We start from the raw sequence: 15360 nt of genomic DNA, 5'->3' as shown, positions 1-15360 counted from the left end.
AAAGATTAGAGGAATAATTGCAAAATCCTTTGAGTAGCGTTAGGCTGTGAGTGTGTGAATACTGTTAGCTGCTATGGGGAAAAGAGCTTGCCTTGAAGACAGAAAGCACTGATAGAATAGCTCAAGATGCTTACCATTTGTTAATTTTTAATGATGGTCTTTTTTCTATTAAGGAACTTAATGCTACTGAACTTCTGTCTCAATCAATTTTTTGTGTTTTTTCATTAATCAACTAATGCATGTTTCTTCTATAGCTCTTTATTCTAATGAAATATGTGGATGATTTGGCAGACGACAATGATCTCATCAGTAACGCATCAGAGTAAAATCCATTTAGGAGATTATATTTATATTATTTTTGTTATATCAAGGATACTGATATATATTCTTTTAAGCTGAAACTATTTTTGAGAAAAGTTGTGAACATGAAATTTCTGTTGCTACCACTTGTACATCCTTCTTTCTTCATCTATTCTGTCTTTACATGTTCTTTGTGTCCACATGTGTATTTTGTATACATTTCACATATTTCATATATATGGCATCATTTTGTAGCTTGAGCTTGTTCTTCCATTGTTCTGCTACACTGTCTTCTCTGTTGAGTGTCACATTGTTTAGTTGCTCTGATGCGTTGGCCCGAAGCCCCTGCAGGCACTTGCTAGTCAGAGCCTTGCTGCCGAGTGCCATCAGCTTTGCATTGGGCCACCTTCTGGTTGATGACAGTCGTTCGAGCAAGTGAGCTTGAAAGTAAGCCAGCTAGGGACTGACAGAGAGGTTTGGGTATGCATTTTAGCTTGATTAGATTATCTAGAGTTCATGGGATTTCATATTTCAGGGTCAAGCTTTGGGCGTATAGGTCTGTGTTCTCATCTTTTTATTAATAATAATGTGACAAACTAGTATCACAGGGACTGAGGATGGTCCTTTCCTCTGATGTGACTTGGCTGTTATATTCTAGAGATCATACTTTTAAAAAATGGTCCTCTTTTACATTTTTTAAATTTCTTCACTAACTGTGGTTGCTATTGTTGGCTGAATTTGAGGATTAAGTCTGTGGATCTGTGAATATGACTTTGAGCATTTACACTTATCTTGAAACTTTCTCTAACCCTTAATGTAAAAAGAGAATTAAGAAGCTATAAATTAAGTAGAACCCTGGAGTATCTTGGCAATTAGAGTGAACAAGATTTCAGCTGCTCACTTTCATCAATTTCTCACACTCTTGGATAGACAGGGTATTTTTAATTTACAACCTGTATTTCAATTAGTCATAGAAGTTTTTTCTTAAAGCTTTTGCTTATGTAGTTACAGAATGAAATTAAACTACTTTTTAGCTATACTTTTCATAACAGGGTTTAGATGAGAAAGCTAATGAATAAACTAGCTGTTACGAGAGGTAGTATTCCCTTATTTTATAAATGTTGTTACTATTATAAGGAGACTATTCTATAACTATACAGTATGTGTCCTCCAGGAAGTATTAAGCTATGCCTATGTTTATGAACAGAAAGATAATTCTTTTATTTTTGGGGGTTTGGAGGAAAATGTGCACTTTCCTTTTGCTTTTAATTTTCCACCATGTGTAATAATATTCTGTGCTCTACTTCTAAGAATTCAGAGTGGGGGAACGGGCATGCACAGGTCAGTGTTGGGCTGCTATGGCTTCTGCTGCTCCACACTATCTGCTGTAGCTTTAGCATTAGAACTTTTTTTTGTCATTTATCTATTAACTTAGTGAAGCAGTAGTGTGTGCAATTCAGTGCACATCATGTGGCAGCTTGTGTCTGTGCGCTGGTGTCTTATGCACTGATTTAGGTAGGGCTTTTATAGCTCACAGGCAAATAGCTGGCACTGGATTTAGCAAATGACAGGAGCTTGGAATTAGATTCCCAGGCTGTCTGAACATCAGTGTCACAGATGTTCCTTTTCTGCACTGCTTTGTTTGTTAATTCCAACAGTAGTTCTTACCTTTGTTTTTTAAACACTGTCCTCCTTTTGACTAATGCAAAGAGCACTGACGGTGTACAGATCCTGAGCAGTGGAGTTCTCGTGTCTGCTTCAGATGGCAAGTTGTAATTTCATTTGCATTTTTAAGAAGTGCAACAAGTATCCCAGCAGCCAGTCTCACAGCAGTGAGAATGAGACCATCACAGGTTCAGGTGCTTCAGGCACTTGGTCCCCAGCTGCGTGCAGCGGAGAGCAGCTCCCGCCTCTGTGAAGTGAGCACTGAGGGCTGAGGTCACATCGCTTGGCAGTGTCCTCAAGGCCATGTCCTTGCAAAGGTCTGGAGTCTCTCTGACACAGGACAAGTAGACAGTGATTGCTGTTTTACAAGGGAGATGTCGTTAGCAATTGCATTTTGGCACTTTCCAGTCTTGGCTTGTTATCATTAAGTGAGAAGTCACTTCATTGGGGAAGTTATTATGTGGGTGTGCCAGAACATTCCATATATGCTTTATGGAAGAGATAGTATTGGGAGCAGTAAGGTTCCAAAGTTGTCATGGGTTATATGTGGGACAAACATGCTAATTCCATCTCCCTTCCTTTTGGGTACCTGAGCACTAAAGAAGTAAGCTTCACAGGGGTGAAAATGGTGCGTTTTGGGGAAGGTGAGCCAGATCTTTTCCCTGGGCTGATGCATTTAAATTAGGGTGTTTTAAATACCGGGAGTAATTCTGCAGACCTGACTTAGCTTCTTTTGACTATCACAACTGCTCATGGGCCACTGGGGAGCAGCAGGGGAGGGCTTTGCCACTTGCTGTGAAGACAGTGCAGGTGGCTACGGGAAGTGCATTTGGTGCTTTGAAAGGATATTGCACAGACTCTTTGAATTTCAGTGCTCTCAGTACACTTATTTTTTTTTTTTTTCTAAGTGTCCTGTTTTATTTAATATTTATGAATCAGAGTAGGAGACATCTACCTGAGGAAATTAGAAGGACTGGTGATTTTGAATAGCTTGACACCAGTGTAGTCACCAGAGTACATAGCATTATACACTTGAGAGAGTTTTAACAGCTCACTTTAATGGTGTGCCTTACTATTGCTGGATATTGCTCTTCTGTAATTAAACTTGGCTTGAATATATATGTTAAATAATTTATAAATGTCTGTTATAAATTTGGTGGAGAGGATGCTGATTTGGGCTGTGGGTTTCATTATGACTATAAATCGTACTTCATGAAGCAAACACTTTTAACAGAAATAAATAGCAAGCACACTTACTGTTAGCAAGAGTAATCTCACCAAAACCCTTTGAATGATATTTGGAGTGGAGAGTGTTGACCTCTCCTACAGAAATACAAGGGGAGTGTGTGTATGTACGTATGTGTCCCCATCACAATTCTTTTAAACACCTTTCTCAATGGTGGAGACAGGAAAATGTTTTTCCTTTGTTTGTGTGTTACTTCCACTATTGTAAGCTGAAGCATAACAGAGATGCTGTTAGACTTGTGTTCTCAGTGGAAAAGAGAAATTTGAACTTGTAAATATTTTTGCCCAGAGGTCTAGCCAAAAGTATGCAGAAGTGTTCAGAGCCAGCATCATTTAGGACAACATATTTCCAAACTGTTCTGCAACTCCATGACTTACGAGTATCATGGAGGTGCTATCTGTGTAGGTGATGCTGTTAAAAACATGAAGCCCCAATCAGGGAGGAAGAGGATAACATTGATTATTCTGGGTTCAAATGTAGGGACAGTGCAGTTAATGTTGCTGAACTCATTACAGGGAGTGGTGATTATGGCAGATAAATCACTCTGTGGGTTACCAAGTCCAGAGGAAGCGAGTTTGCAAGACCACTGTGGTTTATCCTCTGCCAGGATGTCCAATGCCGGGGTGACCAGGAGCTTGTCAGAGACGGGCACTGGAAAGTCTCCTGTCAGAATTAGGACAAAATGACCACCCTTTGAAATGCCTGGGAGAGGACCAGAGATGTCTTCTGGAGACTTTATCAGGGTTGTTCCCAAAGGCGGAAGGAGCATTCATTCCCAGATGACTGGAAGAAAACCATGAAAGACAAGAAAAGAAGGGTTGTTGCCACAGCTTGCTCATGAACCAAACCCAGTCGAACCCCCTTGCTGCTCTGAGCGCTGCCCGTGCGGGAAGCCCGTGGTGAAATGCAGCACGAGCGTGGTGCGTTCTGCACTCGGACAACTGGATCTGGAAATTTAAACCGTCAGTTTTTGCTAGGTTTGCATTATGTGTTAACATCAGAAGTACTCTCCCCAAATCATGTGGCCTGACCAGACATTTACTAGATTTCGTACAAGGATTATTAGAAACTTCCTGTGTACTTTATCTTTTTAAATAAGGTATTGATTTCAATATATTTCTGCTCATACTTGCAATGAATTGATTTATAGTGGTAGAAATTCTGTTTTGCTGCCAAAACCTGATGGGTACTAACTAATTCAATTTTATCTCTTTTTATTTTTTGTTTTAAACCCACTAATTCTTCTTCAAAAATAAACCAGCTACTCCAGAACTTGGTTCCTTTACTTTGCCTGACATTTTGAATGGGTCAGGGAAGGGCAGGAGACAGAAGCAAACACAGGCATCCCAGAGATGCTGTGCTACAGTACCACATATGTTGTGTGTCTCTTCGCAGCTCTGCGTGTTGTGTCAGTCAGACCCCTGCCACCTGCGACACGCTCTGTGTATCAGGGTAAAATGGCTCAGTTCCACTGTTTTTCTGCCAAAACTCCTCCCTTGTCAAGAGGATTTAGGGCTATTTTAAATTAACCGTTCTCTTTTGTCTGGTGTACGACATCCAGAACTTGATTTGAATCTCTTGTGTCATGAGTGTAAATGTTTTGTATAATGGCTTTGACTACTCTCTAATAAATAAGTGGACATTTTAAAATATACACGCTGGTGTTTCTAGTCACTGAATTTAAGTATGTCACTTTTACAAATAATATACTATAAAAGCAGAGACTTTATATAGTATTTTGTGGTTCTAAATCCTGTCATGTCCTCTGCCTTTCCCTTTTCAGATGATTATTAATGAACAATTTCAGTTTTCATATGCCTGAGTTACTTTGGAAATGAGCAGTCTGGGAACTGTTGAGAACAGCCATGCACTCTAAAGTTTGTGTTCACACCCCTACACTGTACTTTTGTGTTGTTGTGTTATTAAACAACTGCCCTAAAGAGCCATAAACATGCTTTCACAGTGTAATAATATCTCTTGAGTGAGTGGCCAGAAATCAGTCTTTCTGCAGGGTTGCTGTGTGGTACGTCCTCAGCCCACACAATGACTTTGTGCTAGAATCGATGGGAACAAAAGGGAAAAGATTATAAATGCCTGGTGGACTCTAAATATTTTATCAGTTTACGTTCATGGGTCAGAAGAAGGTTTTAAGAACTCTGTGTTTTACTTCAGTGCTCCTGAGGATTCAGACTGTCCTGTTGCACCATTGCTGGACTTCGCATGTTTCAGTACTTTCATTTCACTTTGACGTGAACCTGAGTGAGAAGTGCCCCAAGTGTCAGTCTGCTCTTATCTAAGTGTTTGATTAAAAAAATAAGTAAAATTCGTGCTACTTTTGGTATGATAAATTATCCCATGTTTAATAGGTATGCATTATAATAAGATACTGTTTAATAAATGTGTTACCCTTTCTGCCTTAAATAGAAAATTGCCATCTAAACTTTAGATGTATTTAAGGGCTATATTTAAGTGTGTGTTTAGTTCGCTCTATACAAAAGTCATTCATTTCAGAATAGGTCTGAAATATCTAAGAATTGAGTATCTCAAATGCCAAACTGTGCTCTCCGTGAAAGTCTAAAAGAAAACAGTGGTATGTGCAAATAGGGAATAATGTAAAATACTTGAAATGTAGCTGGCAGAGGGGAAGATGAGGCATGAGAAAGGCAAACACAGGGCTGGCAGCATCCCGCTCCATCGGGGGCAGCGCAGCCAGCTCCATCCCTCAGCCCTCTGCTCACACACCTTGTACTGCAACACCCTTGGGGGAAAAGAGGCATGAGTAACAAAGTTCAAAAAAACCCCCTTGGTGCTGAAAAGGAATACATTTCCATTTTTGGATGGTGTCCACTGTGTGGTGAAACTGGTCTCGTGGGGTGGGTGTGCAGAGTGGTACTGCGCATTGGGCAGTTGTCACACACACATCTCCTGTGTATGTGAAAGCCTTCACTTGATGTAAACTTGAGTTGTGTTCTTTGGCAGTGAGAGCGTTGAGTAAATTCTAAAACATTGTTTGTGTATTTAAGAACAGTGAACTCAAAATCCTGGAAAAATAAAAAGGAATGTGGTCCTATTATTTTTTGTTGTTGTTTTGGTCTGTTCTTTAGTGAGGAATTCTATAAACTATTAAGAGGAGTGAAAGAAAAATAAAATTTAAAAAGAAACTATATATAAAAAAAAAAAGACAGCCTAAAAATATTAAAAACTGAGGTTCTGAGGTGTTTGCACTTCCCCTTCATGGTTTCCAAGCAGCCCTTCTTGGAGGACTCTGTCGTAGGAAAAGGAAAATACAGTTTTGTTCATTTCACAAGTTAGATTCTTTTTTTGTGTGTTATTAACAGGTTTGGCAAACATCGCAAAGATGACAAGAGTGAGAAAACTGGTAAAATAAAAGTGCAGGAAGCTCTTACTTCAGAAGAGGAGAGAATACGAATGAAGCAAGAACAGGAGAGGTAGACTTCAGTATTTGCTTAAACCTTGATAGAGGGAGTTTGTTTTTTAAACTACATAACCGAAGTTGAATTTCACTGATGAAATTTCCCAAATGTTGATATGTTTATATACTTTACATAACAAGACAAAGCTGGATTTATTCTGGACGTTAGTATCTTTGGCTGCGTTAAGCATCTTTTATAGACTCAGAGCTCCTTCCCTTATTGAGGAGACTGAAGTAATAAAATGAAATGTTTTCTTTATATATTCTATAACTGATTTTATTGACTTTTTCAGAAAACAAATATTTATATAGAATGAAGTATGTTTTGTATTTTTCTTCAAAGTCTGGCATATCTAGATTTTTCCTTGATATATTTAGAAGCTACCTTAAAATTATACTTACCAGTATATTTGTCACTGGAGTTCAGTCTATTTATGTGTTATGCAGTCTGTTTATGGAATTATATGTATATTAAACTGCTAATTTTAAAAATGAGTGGTGAGTACCTCTATTTTTCCTTGTCAGCTTCCCTTAACATAAAAAACGTATGTAATATATATGTCATATGCTCTTCTCAATATTTCAAATCTACTTTTCATCCTGTCTCTTGTAGTCCTAGATATCTGGGGCCTGGAGTCTGATATCTCTTATATCAATTTAGTCAAAATCTTGGAAAGCTTAGGGATAAATTAACTAGTATTTGGGGTGTGCACGGAGAGAATACCTCTTGAAATAGACATCTCTTCAGTAAGGAGACAAGCTTTAAAGGATCACAAAGTTTGAATGTTGAATGATAAATAGATTCAGACACATTTAGCAGTGAATGGGAACTATGAATTGGAATGATTTATCTAAAAATTATGCTATAGCTCAGCCATAAATTGAGCATTGATGCAGGAACTATGGAGGGAAATTTTGTTGTCCTTGTGTAGGAGCTATGACTAGTTAGTCCTATTGATCCCTTCAACCATCTTCTCTATGCAACTTGGTCTTCTGTGAAAACAGAAGTTTATAAATGATGGCTTCATCATTAAGAGCTCAGTGCAGTAGCAGAGACACAGTGACTCTTGTGTAGTCTCCTCAGTTAAACCTGAAATGGTTTGCTTTGAGTTCTTTTAGGGTTGAGTGATTTATGTTACAGCTAAGGCAGGCTAGGAGTGTACATCTATTAGTTAATGAACATCAGCACTAACTTGTTAAACTGCAGAAAATTTGTGATTATCTGTTTGGATTACATTATGGGAAATGTTTTACTCTTTAACAGACATACTAGCATAAACGGATGTAGCAATTTATTCATGTCTTTCTCCATCTATTCCGACAGTAGAGCGTGGCTGGATCACAGTGCTTTGTTATTTTTTTCTGCTCTGTTTTTTATTTTCTCCTTTTTAACAAAAGCGAGGCAGAGCCATTAAATCTATTCCTGATTTTAAGAGTAATGTGCTTTCAGATTAAATGGTAAAGGGGGGATCCTGGAACTGAAGGGCATTAAGTGACTTTGGAAATGAGGGGTTTGTGCAGTCAGCTTCCCTTTGCGCATGGGCAGGGCAGCCCCTTTGTGGATAAACTCACACCAGGGCTGCAGGGACGTTGAAAGCTGCCTCTGTCGCTCCAGCCAGCTCAGGGCAGGGGGAAGCTTGGCCACATGTGCACAGCACTGATCCCTGGCTTCATATGCACTGCTGAACCCAAAATTGCCTCACATGTAGGGTTTCTTAGTAACCTTAGGTCCCCAGAATATCTGCTCTACGCATTTATTCAAAGAAATAAGACTTGAGGTTTGAGTTAGTAATGTTTTCTCTCTCTTTGTTCTCTCTCTGTGTCTCTCTGTGTCTCTGTCTCTCTCAGTAAGAATGGTGAGAGCACAGACTGTCCATGTGGTGATGTAAGAGAGGTTGCAATAGTCACGCTGGGTGCCAAGGTAGAATTATGAAATTATTTGTGTAGCCCCCAATGCATGGGGCAAATTCCTTATCCCTGTCCGTCAACTTATGCTAACCAATTTGAATCTTTCCTGGAATCTCACTCTTCGTGTGTCGTAAAAACAATTTTATGTGTTCACTGAAACTGCAGAAAATGCATGCGCCAGAACTTCGTAACAGCTTGATGTTATCATAACACGGGTCCTCTTCCTCCTGTTACTCTCTTTCCCTAACAGTGTATTTGCTTTCCTTTGTGTTATGTCTATAAGAGAATGCGAATTCTTTGGGGCAGTGGCATGTACAACTAATAAAAGACAATAAAATAGCAACCAAATGTGTGAGGTGCTTCCTTCTGTTTCTGAAAAATTCAGACATTGATTTGGTCCATAGAGACTAAATATCTTTGCAGTTAGATTGCACAGCGTTTCCTTTTGATCCTGAAAAATAATGATGTTAGATACATGCTCTTAATGAAGAGAACTCTTGCAAATTAACTGAACAATCCCTCAAAATGCTTACTAGGAAACAGAGTAAAATATTACTGTCAGTGTTGGTTCATAATGGCTGCTATTTTAACGTTGTTTTCTGTGGGTGTTTTCCTCCTTGATGTATTTAGCAGTACAATTCACTTACTCTATTTTACTTGGTATTTGGTACTATATACCTCTATAATGATGCAATACTTTGGGGAAATAGGTTGGATTTAATGAATTTACTATGTATGAGAGGCTAGGAGCAAAAATCCTTAGGGGGTCAGAGAACAAGTGTATCATCCATTAAAAAATCAATCATGCCCACGATTTTATGGAATTCTTATGCCTTGACTTGGTAATTTTAATAGTATTGTGCTTACAATAGTATTTTCTTTAAAATCTGAAAAGTAGTGTTCATATTGATTATAAGACAAATAAGCAAATTAATGTTCTTCAATTTACCATGATTAAAATGAATGAAATTGCCTTTTATAAACATATTACTACTAATAATTTCTAAATAAGGAGCATACCTCTTAAGCTATATATGGTACATGTTTACTGACAATCTTAAAGTAATTTTGAACTGAAAATGAAATTATCTCATTGAAAATACAAGCAGCTTTCAGTGAAATAGAATACTGGAGCAATTAGGAGTGACATCTGAGGAGACCCACCATTCTTACCAAAACTGCTGTAAAATGCTTGGTATTTGTAAATTCTCCAAATGTTGGATTAACAGTTCATCCAAGGCCGTAAGACATTGTCCCTGTGTGACCATTCTTAATACTGGTTTAATCCAGGAAAATAAGTCTGCTTGCATTAATCTTACCTATCTGCCAAGCGCTGATGTGAAAATCCAGATGTGCCCTGGTGTGCTGTTAGAAAGGCTGCTTCCCCCAGCAGTGGTACCAATCAAAGCCTTAAGGCAAAACCAAGCAATAGGTTTTCTGAATTTGGCCTCGTGTCTCCTAAGAAACAGACTATACTTAAGTCAAATAAGACCTGAATTCAATTAGCTATTCCTGTGCCAGACCACAGCTGTTTATATATATGCTAAAGTGGACCCCCTCTTTGCCATGCTGTCATCCTGTCCATCACGGGGCTACTAAAATTGGGTACCACTGACATGCTGCATTTACTTGGATACGCTGAGAAAACAGCCCTGGGCCCTTCTTGCTTTTGTTATTGAAGGTCTTTTATCAGTTCCCGAGTCTCCTGATGCACATGAGTTTTGCCCATCTTCCTAAGAGTAATATCTGGAATTTTGCAGATTGGACATGAGTGGAATAACTTAAGCTTTCCGAGATATTTGAACTGCCTGTAGTCTTATGCTGGCATTGCTACGCAGGATAGAGTTAAAACCAGATTTTGAAACTTTTATCAATGACCAAGAGGAATCAGTGTTCCAGCCTGGTTAGTTTTCATATGAATGGTCACCTTCTGCTGTGCTATTGGATCTAAGCCTTTGGAAGCCCACAGACATTTCCACTTTAGAAACTCTCTGCATCTGGTGTTCGAGGGTCCCCCAGGATAGGGTTTTCTCGATATGGAGCCTGTGTGTTCATTGGTATCCTGCAACGCGATTGCCCTGAAATGTTTTCTGACTTCTTCAAGACTCTGTAGTCTCTTTCTGAGGAGATATGAAGACAGAAGTCTTCAGAAAACGTTCTACTCTTGTCTGTTTTTTTTCATAGCCTTTGCTGGAGAGAGACATTCTTCTAACAGCAGGTTCTAGTACCCTTGGATTTTTCCTTGGATTTCTTTTTTTATTGTTTCGGGGGATTTTTTTTTTTTTTTTTTGTTCCTCTGCAGCTCTGTGCTTATGACAAAATTAATCTTCAACGAATCAAAAACTTGTGCAGTTCTTGACACCCACCTGGTAAGGCCACACGTGCCATCCCTTGGTCTTCAGCCTTGGACTGACTTCCTCTGGCAAAGCAACCCAACCCAACCCAACCCAACCAGCTTTACTCTTTGTACTTGGATAGTAGATAACAGAAGAATGAAATAAACTTACCTCTTTGGGAAGTTTTCAATAAATTCAGCTGTGTCCAGCATGGTTGACCACTAAATAATGCTTAAAAGGTGAAAGTTGCAATTCTAATGTAATCTCGTGATTCAGAGTAAGTGATCCCAGCTAATGGGCAAATAGAGCTTATGCTTTAATCAACCTCTAGAGGCACTTCCTCCTCTGGAAAGAAGGGTCTACAGGATAGTTTCTCTTTTTGGTTAATACACTGACTTAAGAGCTTTATTAATGTTCTATAAATCTCCATAGAAGTATTAATCTTAGCATTATATTCTTCTTCAGCTTCCACTGAAATGGGTGCAAAATCGGGTGGTTAAACACCTATGTTGCGAGGATCAGGCTTGAGGAGATTAGGAGAAAGCTTTTGGAAGAGAATTTAAGAGCTGCTCTGGTGGAAGCGCTATGACAGAGGCTCCAGAAATGCTGGGAGGATGACGGAGCATTCCCATGGGGGCTTTCGGAGCCAGGGGCTTCCTTTGCTCTGAAAAAGCAGCCATATGATTCCAATCTCTGTTATACTTGTTGGAAGAAGATTAACACACAGCAAAGCAATACTGTGCTTTGTACGTACATGTGTATAGTTATAGTCTGGAAAAGAGACCTGCTGCTTTGCTCATTTCCCCCCTTTCTGTGTTGGAAAACATAACCTTTTGTTCCTTTAGGCTACAAAGGGAATTACATTTACATAATTCCGCTGTTATTTTTATCCATGTCTCTGCAAATGTCACCAGTGCTGGCATTGGTCATGCGGTGGGACCGGCGGCGGGGCCGGGAGGGGGAGCTCCCGGCACGGCTGTGGCTGTCAACTGGGGGAAAAGTGCTTATAATGGGGACTGGGGAAAAGCTTTCAGTGGTTGTAGGCAGGAGGCGATGCTGTTGCAGCTGCCAGAGTATGGCAGAAAGAGTGGGAGAGATGGCTGGGGACCTTAGTCGTGCACAGATGCCGTCTGGGGGAGGTGGATCAGGCATTTGTCTCTGTATTGGCAGATTTGCTGTTACTTTTGGAGATCAATCAATAGGCTGACAGGAACTTTTGTGTGAATGTAAACAAGGCTACAATTTCAGTGGGTGTTGTTCTCGTAATGATTTTTCCTAAATTTAGAGCGAAACATTCTGTATGTTCATTAGTAGTTAAAATAACATTGATATTTTTTTCCTGAAGGATTCAGTCATTCCATAAAATGCTTCCTGTATTATATGTTCCCTAAGGGCATAAGGGTCTTTATCTCCAACATATAATAAACTTCTCTTCATCTTTCTCTAGTGCCATTAAAGCCACAAGCCCTTTGTTGTAAAAGTATACTAATGAATAGAAATGTTACAACAAGAACAGAAGTCTTGTGTTTTCCCTTCATCATGCATCATCCATTTTAATTAGACGAAAGGGTAGTGAGTACTGTGACAAGAGTCTGGAATTAAAATCATTAATTGATGTCAAGCTGACGAGAGACTGCTAACGTGAATTTACTGACAGCAGGAAAGAAATTAACCTTATTACTTTATTTAGTACATTGGGACTATTTATTATATTTTCCTATGCAAGTTCAGTGCGTTCCATTTATAATGATAAAGACAAATAATTAATAAAACCTACATAAAGTTTAATATTTCCTATCAATGAAGTATACATGAAAACCACATCAATAGCTTACAAAAAACAAGCCCACCACATCCTTCTAATCAATGTAACTCAAAGCCATTACAGCAATATTTTTGGTATTTTAAATGACTATAACATGCAATGCTCTCCAGCCAAGTAGAATTGCAAAAGTGATCTGATTTAAAACCATGCCGTAGTTTCTTAATGTCAGTGTTGCGAAAAATGAAACATATTTTCTCCAGCAGTGACATTGATTGGAATAACTGTCGGTTTTGATCATCATTGGAAGGTCAGCCTAACAAAAATGAGTTTTAATGTTAAGCATCTTTATTCTTTAGATGAAAGAGTGGAACAGTGTCTTACAGAATGACAGCAGCATCCTATAGATAATTTGTGACCCAAAGGTCATAATAAAAGAATAGAGGGGAGGTCATCCTGTAGTAAAGGCCATCTGGAACTGCTAAAATATCAGATGGGGTAGGGGGCTGAACAGCAGGACACTCTTGGTGTCTGTCCAGATTTCCCAGAGAGACCATAATATTTTTATTGGAAAACCCCAACTTTTTCCCCTTAAGCAAAATATTTTCATCAAGCAGTTTCATCTTGCTTTTAGGAAAAAAGAAAACATAACAGTGATAGGGAGAGGATTTTTGTTTCTTACGTAGCCTAAGTGTTATCTGTGTCTTTAAAATAACACAGAAGTTCAGCTTTAGTTTCGATGCCGCTGTGTTTTGATGCCACTTAACAGCTTTCACAGGAACTATTACCTCTAAATCCATTATTAATGTAAACGTTCCTAATGTAAATATTTTCTAAAGTGACTTGTGTAAAATCTTTCCTGATAAAACTTCCACTGCCTTGCTGGCACACAAGAGAGGAGAGAAAAAATTCCTCAGTGAATCAGAAAATCAGAGCAATGTGTTTCTCATTCTCACTTATTTTGAGATGGGGTCTGCTTGTCAAGGGATATTCCAGTTTCACTGAGATTTGTAGCATTGTTTTTGGCAGTGGTTTTTTACATAATGGATGAGGGTGCAGGACGTAGAAACAAATCAATGGCAGTAATTTTTGTAAGAGAACACAGGAATGAAGCATGAGAAGCTTTGGAAAAACATTTCAGACCAGTTCCACTTCATAAAAATACTGACTTTGGGAGATACGTAAATTGAAGCTTTTGTGCAATGATGGCTGCTGTGGTAGATTTTTAGACAAAGGTCCTCACATTCCCTAGCTACATATTGTAAATATGGAGGTTTTGTGACTTCATGCTAAAAGTATATTTTCTCTGTTACTCCTCTAGAATGATTCAAGACCCTGTACAGGACAAGGTCTGGCCAAATCTCTTGCCGTGTATTTAAAAATATCATTTACATGGTCCTTATAATATTCTGAGTTACAAATTTGGTTAGGGTGTCTTGTAGATCATATGAGTTCAGCATTCTTAGAAATTTAGTAAGAGTACTTATATGTTGTATTTCACTTTTGAATACCAAGAACTTTAGGATAAGACAGCAGCATGTTCTCTCATGACCCATAAACTATGACGGTATGCGTAGAATTGCTGTAGCAAATACTCACTTGAGAATCAAAAAAGCTGTACTACCATAATTACTAACTTACTGAGCTTATTGTTGCTGAGCTGAACAGAACTGAAAATGCATCAGATCCTCCAGACTGCACTGCAGGAGTCTAACAGTAAGATAAAGCACCAAAAAATGCTCTTTTTTTCTGACTCTTAGACACAGAAGTGAGTATTTGAGTAGCCAGAGAGACACCTAATGATATATTCATGACAGGCAGATGGATCCCCCTCCAAACCACAGCTGGAACTTTTATTTTGTAACCAGTTACTAGAACAAACCTTCCAATGGTTTGTAAGAAGCTTGGTTCTGTTTCTGGCCATGCTGTAGATTTATGCTGTCATTCAGTACTGTGACCCAGCAAGGTTTTAGAAGTGAATCCTAAGGGGTGTTGTGGGTGCTAATTTGTGGGTCCTGAGCAGAGACATTGATTTATAAGCTATATTCTCTACTAGTAGGTTTATTTTTCTTTTCCTTTCAATCTCTGTGTATGAGATTCACATAATCTGTTGCTACTTCACACACAGCACTCTAGAAACACAGAATAATGGACCTGAAATAGAGCTAGCGGCAGAATTGCATATCCACTTTTGTTACTAGACTTTAGCTAGAGGAGCGCAGATGCTGGACGGGCTCAGCTCAACTGACTGATGACAGTATTGTAGCTGGACCTCCAGTTACCGCCTACAATATCTGGGAATGACTGATTTGATATATGGTATGATATATGGTACCATTTGATATATGGTATGCCTGTGTCATTTGTTTCTTGCACATACGGGAACAGCTGCTCCTTACACATCTGATTGCAAAGTTCAGACGTTACCCACCAGTGCTGCTTTCTGGCATTGTTCTCCAGCTGGAAAAGAAGAAAAAATGAGGGGAAGAAATGGTCCAAGAAAGTCTGTGTGAGGGAGGAAACCAGTGCTCTTAAAGTGAGGAGCTATGGAAGCAGGAGCTCTCCCAAGTTGTGCTTCAGCAACAGCTTAATCTCATGATCTTCCTTTCTACTTCAGTCCAGCAAAAGAGCTAAATTAATCTAATGATCAGGGATCTGTTGTCATAGGTGTAAATATCAGCTTTTCTGATATTTTGTAATGCAGTCTTGT

The 15360-nt window shown here is 38.9% G+C and overlaps 1 protein-coding gene across 14 annotated transcripts in view; it reads left to right on the top strand.

Annotated features, from left to right (window-relative positions):
• The window catches only part of PARD3 (par-3 family cell polarity regulator), a 457959-nt gene that overhangs the window by 330353 nt on the left and 112246 nt on the right, over nt 1-15360 (top strand). For 9 of the 14 annotated variants that reach the window (XM_082046280.1, XM_082046292.1, XM_082046291.1 and 6 more), the window contains one exon: nt 6550-6660. The exons of 3 other annotated variants lie outside the window; for them this stretch is intronic. In XM_082046280.1, the coding sequence (XP_081902406.1) occupies nt 6550-6660 (111 nt within the window). Of the gene's footprint in view, nt 1-6549; nt 6661-8492; nt 8880-15360 lie in introns of those variants that run through there. 2 more of the 14 variants (XM_082046283.1, XM_082046282.1) reach the window with 2 other exon arrangements.

Source organism: Streptopelia decaocto (genome assembly GCF_964273445.1).
Source record: "Streptopelia decaocto genome assembly, chromosome: 2".
NCBI classification, from domain to species: Eukaryota; Metazoa; Chordata; class Aves; order Columbiformes; family Columbidae; genus Streptopelia; species Streptopelia decaocto.
Note: the sequence above shows the minus strand (reverse complement) of the source record. Positions and strands in the feature narration are given on the sequence as shown.